This window comes from Nothoprocta perdicaria, unplaced genomic scaffold (genome assembly GCF_003342845.1).
Source record: "Nothoprocta perdicaria isolate Ctin4 unplaced genomic scaffold, notPer1 scaffold_347, whole genome shotgun sequence".
Classification (NCBI taxonomy): Eukaryota; Metazoa; Chordata; class Aves; order Tinamiformes; family Tinamidae; genus Nothoprocta; species Nothoprocta perdicaria.
The window spans coordinates 160979-167843 of NW_020455585.1; the positions used below are offsets into that span (position 1 = coordinate 160979).

At 55.5% G+C, this 6865-nt stretch overlaps 2 protein-coding genes across 2 annotated transcripts in view; both read left to right on the forward strand.

Moving 5' to 3' along the window:
- The first annotated feature begins 406 nt into the window (after positions 1-406).
- Positions 407-1169, forward strand: LOC112951349 (tyrosine-protein kinase Mer-like). The gene is made up of 2 exons (XM_026044013.1): positions 407-512; positions 779-1169. Exon 2 carries the CDS (start codon positions 789-791, stop codon positions 1167-1169), a length of 381 nt encoding a protein of 126 aa, XP_025899798.1. The 5' UTR covers positions 407-512; positions 779-788.
- A 3490-nt stretch (positions 1170-4659) lies between these two features.
- Positions 4660-6865, forward strand: part of FBLN7 (fibulin 7) — a 15631-nt gene continuing 13425 nt past the window's right edge. Inside the window, exon 1 of the mRNA XM_026044014.1 lies at positions 4660-4737. Within this exon, the coding sequence (XP_025899799.1) occupies positions 4660-4737 (78 nt within the window). The remainder of the gene's footprint in view (positions 4738-6865) is intronic.

A 6865-nucleotide genomic window follows, 5' to 3' on the forward strand; every position in this document is an offset into this window, starting at 1 on the left:
ATGGAAATTCCAAAGAAAGTCCCCCAAGAAAGCAATGTGTTTGCAGGGTTTGCTCTCTGCAGCATGGTGGCATGGAGTGTTGGGRAGCACCACAGGTGACCTAGCTTGTYCTAGACGGTGAAGATAGGAGCAGTTTCACACTTGTGGTGAAGGGATCAGACTTTTTTTCCCTSTCTTTTTTTGTCCTCAAAGAYAGTACATATTTTGGCCCTCAAAACAGCTGTGTTTGAGCAGCTCAGAAAGGGCTCTTGTTTAAAGTTGACTCAGCTGAGCTCAGTCCCTGAGTTATTCCCAAGTACCCTTACAGCTGAAAATGTTTAAGCCAAAGCTGMCAACAGAAAACTGATAAATTAGGCAAGTTGGTAGGAGTTGCACAGTGAGGCTTCAAAGGTCCCTGTGCAAAACAGCAGCCAAAAGCCTGCAATCCTGCACAAAAAAAAAAGTGCACTTGTTGCAGGTTTGGGGTCCTTCCTCCTTCATAGCCACCCACTTCACTGTCTCCTGAGCAGTGAGTAAGTGTCAGGAATTGTAAGGAACTTGAGCAGCTGAGCGGAGCTGCTTGGATGGGGGTGTCCTTTAGTGGGCAGCTGTGTGTTTGTAGTGACAAAACAGCCTAAGAGGCTGTTCTAGCCTCTTAGAGGGGTAGTTCTAGCTTTGTTTTAGTGCAGAATAGCCCTGGGCTTTGCTAGTTGTCCGTGGGAAGCTAGCACAYGTACAACCCAGAGCCTAATAAATGGCAATACCCTCCGTGATCCCGGCTGCCTCTCCCGTTTTCCAGGTACAACGTGATGTCCGCGTGCTGGAGGGCTGAGCCCGCCGACCGCCCGACGTTCTTGCAGCTCAAGGTCCACCTGGAGAAGCTGCTGGAAGACCTGCCCGGCACAGGGGAGTCCAGGGACGTCCTCTACATCAACACGAACCCGCTGGAGGAGAGCCCGGACTCCACGCAGGACTCGGGCTTCCCCCAAGCGGACTCTGACATGGAGGCTGCGGAGCCCCGGTGCTCCCAGCTGGAGACGGCGCTGGTGGCCGTGGATGTCCACAGCGATGAACAGTGYGGGGCCAGGTATGTCCTCAAGGGCGCCGGCGAGGAGGAGCCCTACGTGCCGCTGCTGCCCGAGGCCGGCGCCTGCCCGGGGGATGCCCCAGTTGCCCCAGTGCCGCTCTGAAACAGGAGGCCTCCCAGCACCGGGATGGAAAGCAGCTTGGTGACCGTTTCCAGCGAGAAAGGCAGAGGTGTTATATTTTAATAAACGACGGTCTGTTTTACTACTTCTTGCATTTATTACTTTCATGTTGGAAGGTGCCCCCCTTCCCAGGAGCTGTTTCTTGGGTTGAAGCCATGAAGTTTTATTCTTGGTTGGTAATTAAATGCTACAACTGTTTGTCYGTTTGTTTGTTTGTTTTCTGTGTTTGGGAGGCTGCTGGTGTTTAAACTCTTGGGGCTCATATGTGAGGGACAGCCCCTCTTCTCCCACCGAGTGGGGAYGGAGCGATGGCAGGGGATACCTGGTGTGGAGGTGTGGGGAGGATCGGCTCCGGGGCACCCCTAGACAGGAAGGCAGCTCCTGGTGCATCCCTGTGGTGGCTTTTTGGCTTTGCAAGCATGACCAGTCCCTGTGGGTGCATCCCCCCTTGGGCTGCACCAGCTGCTCCGTGAACAACTGTCCCGTGCCTGCCCCCAGGTCTGGGGAGGAGCCACCAAGCCAACCTTGGGTGTCCGTCTTCTCCTTGTTCCAACATTCCTTGGTGTTCCTGTTCCCTATAAGTTCAGAGCCTGCTGCCTGCTCCAGTTTTGGGGGAAAAAATAATAGTGACCTGTCGTGGTTTCCCATGCGTGTGGGAGAAAGGATGGTCTGATTTTGGAGCGGGAAGGGTTGATTATTTGGAACCTGCAGAGTTCTCGGTTCATGCTTGGCTCWAGTGCTTCCAACAGAGTGCTTCCAACCCCCCTTCTCCCAGACAGAGGGTTTCGGCCTGTCCCCACAGCATCGCTGCTCAGGTGGAGGTGCCAGCTCTCCGCTGTGGGGAGAACTGGGAGTTGGGGACAAGCTCTGCAGGACCAGGGTGTCCCTGCGAGCCCCTCTAYGGGCGTTCCCTGGGAATACGCGGAGAAAATGATGAATCCTGCTAAAACAATGGAGATGAAAGAAGCTCCAAGAGGGGAAGTTTCCAGCAGGTGAGGATGACCTTCTCCTCCAAGCCCCCCCTGCTTATGTTTTGCCTCTGAAAGCCTCCCTGCTGTCCTCCCCTCTGCTTGGTGGTAACAGGGTGGACAACCCATGGTGCTGGCTCATCCCTACAGTGCCCTGTTTGGTCAGAGGGGACCCAGGCTCCATCTTCCTCTCCTGCCCTTTGGTGTTTCCACCAACCTCATGGGCCRACCCCCAGCTCAGCCACTGTGGGAAGGGCCCCATGGGGGTGCAAAAGGAGGCATCAGAYGGGCCTGGAACCAGGAGGTCCATCGGTGGCCACGTGCTTCTCCTTTCGGGGAGCTTCATCTGTGAAATGTTCTTGTTTCGTTGTGGAGGGTATGGGATGGTTTAGCTCTTCTGAACAGCCTGGTGCTTATAGTCCTCTCTATTTGGGGGGATTTCCACTTTTTCTGCTGTATAGGAGCCCGCTGCAGGATGGAGAGACATCCATGCCTCCTGTCACGGCATGGGTGGTTCATCAGTCCCGAACACCTGGGCCCAAATCTCTGTCGTGTTGCCACACTGCGGTTGCAGAGACATGGGGTGTGTGACACGGGAGTCCTCCAACAAGACCCTGCCCTGGGTGCCCAGAGCTTTTCAAAGCATCAGTGACCATTTAGAGGGGACATACGTTGCCACACGTCCTCGATTTAGGGGTTCCTGGAGGTATCACCTTGGTATCGCCCTGGTCCTGGGTGGCTCCTGGAGGTCTCACCCTCACACCTTGTTCTGATTGATGGTGCTGCAGAAGAGCAGACCCATGGTGTGGAGGTTGAGGCCCCTCCAGTCCCGTGTAGGCAAAGCYCCAGGCCTTGGCCACGTCAGCAGGAGGGCAGGCAGCGCATGTGCCACCCTGCGAGCAAATGTGCAGGTTCTTGGCGGGCTTGCGTGCACCAGGAGCACCATCTGCTGGTGTCTCCTTGAGGAGCTGGAGCACAGGGAGCACTCGGGCTGCTTCAGGGCCCCCCAGCTGAACATGGGGTGAAGCCACAGGTCCCTCTGCCGCTGCTGGAGGAGTTGGCTCACACCATGATGTCCTGGTGAGCTGGGACAGGACAAAGATGGATGAGACAGGTTTCWCCCCTGTCTCTCCCAAGGAGAAAAGGAGATGTCAAGGGCTGCAGGAGCCAGGACAAGTCATTGCTCTTGGGTCCTCTGGGATTCTGGGATATTAGATGGAACATCCAAGGGTATCACGTTCCCCAGAAAGATATGAAGACAGAGGGGCAGACTCCAGTCTGGAGAGGGCTGGAGAGTCAACTCAGCATCTTATGGTCAACTCAGCATCTTATGGTCAAAGCAGGGAACAGAGGGAAAGCTGCTTCTCCCACTGCCACCCCCCAGGATCCAAACTTACCTCTGGGCATGCACAGGCCTTCCTGCCCTGCAGTTCCTCCCTCAGCATGTGAGGAAAGTGAGAGGAGGAACAAGCAATTCCCTGCCATGAACATCCCTCGTTTCCAGCTTCCATTTCTTCACCTTGCCCGGTAGATGGTGCAGGAACCCAACAGAAACCAGCCASTCTGGCCCTYTCTGCAACACAACCCATGTAGCAGRGCACCCTTTGGGGTGCRTGAAAACCTGCACCGCTGCAAGTCTGACCACGCCGGTGACCAGGGGCACTCTGCTACCTGCTTTCCAAAGCCCTTGTAGATAGCTAATAAGATACCTTTCAGTATGAAGGAGCTAATAAGMTGAAGCTTCTAATGTCCCTGCTTGTCGCTAGTTAAAATTTCCATTGCATAGCAGAAACTGCCTAGAAATAGGAGGAGGGTGAGGATGGTTCAGGCTGAGTTTTGGTCCTATTTTTCTCTTKCTGAGCTGGCCGGGAACAGTGGAGAAGCTCCATTGTGGAGAGGGACCATTTTTSAAGGTGCTGCTGGTGCTTGTGATGAGCTGGGGCTGGAGTGCAGCATCCCTGGACCAYTCAACCCGTGATGCTGGGGACGTCGCGGGCTCCGTCACCAGCAGCGGGTGCGGAGCAGAGCGCTGGGGTCCTGGCGCTGGGTGGAGAGCAGCTGGTGGAGGGGAGCCCTGCAGCGTTTCCTCCCTGTCCTGGTGCTGGTCCTTGTCCCGGGAGGTGCCGGGCCGGGGAGGAGGGCTGCAGCGGCCTCGCTGGCCACCTCCTTCCCCCCGCCCCGTGCAAGCAGGCAGCCGTGACCCTCTCCCTCCATCCCCGGGGCGGAGGCAGCGCGGTCCTCCCCGTCGCACGCTGCCCACCGCGGCGGCCTCGCTGGAGCCCATCGCGCTAGGACCGGCTTAGAGAGGCGGCTGCTCCGGCAGCTTCCCGCCRCTGTGCACAGAGCGTGGCACGGATAACCCATCCCGGAGGCGTCGCACGGGAAGAGCTCGCCGCGGGCACGGAGGCGAAGCCTGCCGCCAGCGCCGCCCCGACGGGAACACCGAGGACATCCCGGCGGCGGGAAGGGTTTCGGGAGGAGAGCCCCGCAAGCGCGGCGTGACCATGGGCTGGGCGCTGCGCTGCGGCCTCTGCCTGCTGCTGTGCCTCGCTGCGGCGTGCYGGGAGGCGCAGGCTGCCCAGGTGAGCGTCGCGCCCGCCCGCACCGCGCAAGGTGGGCATGGGGACCCGCTCCTGCAAGAAGGGCCCAGCGCTGGCCACGGGGTAGCTGCAGGGAGAGCATGCGCGGGGCTAAGCGTGCTCGGATGGAGGTGCTCACGCAGGAGGCTCCATCTCCAGGTGAGGAGGAACTTCTTGACCGTGAGGGTGACAGAGCCCCGGCACAGGCTGCCCAGGGAGGTTGTGGAGGCTCCTTCTCTGGAGGTCTTCAAACCCCACCTGGATGCCACCCTGTGCCTGCTTGAGTGGGAAGGTTGGACTAGATGATCTCTAGAGGTCCCTTCCAACCTTGAATATCCTGTTATTCTATGGGATGTTATCCTGTTATTCTATATCCTGTTATTCTATGGGATGTTATTCTATAGGATGTGCAAAGCTACCTGCCGTAGAAAGACTTTCTCGAGGTTTTTGTTTTCTTCTGTTTTCCTGACTTCCATCTTTCCAAAGCAGGAATTTAGGGCAAAGCCACCCTGACTGGATCTCCCCACCTCCTTCTTGAAATTGTCTTCTCTACTTCTCAAGGTGGGGATCTATATTTCAGGCACTGTAAGACACTCCACCTGCTTCCCTAAGGAATGGCTCAGGGCTCTTCGTCTGTGGCTCGGACACTCTCCTGGGAAAGCCCAGGCAGGGCTGCAACCCCATCATCTCCCACCTCTGCTCTGCAGCCCAGCTGTGCTGCGGTTTTGAAGGCAGCCACCAGGTGTGTGGTGCCAGAAGGTGTTAATGAGGATGTTATCATGATAGAACCTGGTTCCCATAAGGCTTCTGATTGGATCCAGTCCCTACAAATGCAAGTCACACCATGGCCAAGYACACAAGAACCAGGGAAAACAGCTGGTTTCATGGGGGAAATGGTGTCTGTCATGGCTAAGCATTTCTGCAGGTGCCCAGTAAGTGTCCTGAAGAAGGACCACCATCAGATGTRGTGGGGAGCTGGGACCTTGCATTCTGTCCTCCCAGCACGTGGTAGCGTAAAGCMCTGGCCACAAGGCTATCTGCTGGCCAGGGAGGATGGATGGAGTCAGGCCTCCTGGGGGATGCTTCAGGAGTTGTCCATGTGGGGTCTTTAACAAACTGAGGGAGGGAGATGGAAATTTCCCTCCTGGGAAGAAGGCATGGCCAAGGGCAAGCGCCCGGCGGTACTGCTGCTGTGGAGGCACAGGCAGACCCAAGCAGGTAAATCTTGTCAGGATTTCTCCTTTCATTAAGYTATTTGTTTGTCAGACAGGATCAGGGGGTTCTGGTGTTAGCTTTCACAGGGGCATGCAGTTTGGAGGTTCACCTCTTCTTCTTCTCTGCAGCCCCTCAATAGCTTCCCAAGGTGCTTATCCACCCTCCATGCACTGCACTGGCAACAGGACCTGGAGGCAACAGCCTCTGCAAAGGCTTGGCCCAGGCAGGAGGGCTTGGCATGAATATTTCTCCTTAGTCCCCGGATGGAGGCACTTGGAACCCTTCTGTCTTCTTCAGTTGTCATGTCTTTGCCCTCTTGGCCCGTGGATCAAGCCAGAGCCAGCCTCTGACAACGTGGGCTTTCCTAGGCTTGCTTCCCACTGAAGAGAAAAGCTTGGTCAAGGATAGAAATGAAGCTCTGCAAATCTCTGAGGTGCAGAAATGACTTTGCTTTGCTCAGCTCTTGGTCTTCATTTTTTTTTTTTTAAGTCAGCTCTGTAGGAAACCTATAATAAAGATGCCCATCTCCTGAATGAGTCAGTCCCTTGGTAGCTATTAGTTTGCAGGCACAAGTCCCACAAGTGTTTCTGGCCCCAGAGGAACTCACAAGACATCTGTTTTCCTCTTATTTTGTAATATGGAAGTGGGACGCAGCCCTAGTTCCAGCAGGACTAAACATGAGTTATGGCATCTCTCCCAGGACTAACAAAGTGATTACAGCCCTGCTTGTAGCATTAAAGTGCTACATTATCCTCTTAAATCGGAAGCAGGCTCAGGCGATGGATTTCTCTCACAGGCAAAAAAAACTCTTGAATCTGGTCACATGAGAGAAGAGAAGAGAAGAGAAGAGAAGAGAAGAGAAGAGAAGAGAAGAGAAGAGAAGAGAAGAGAAGAGAAGAGAAGAGAAGAGAAGAGA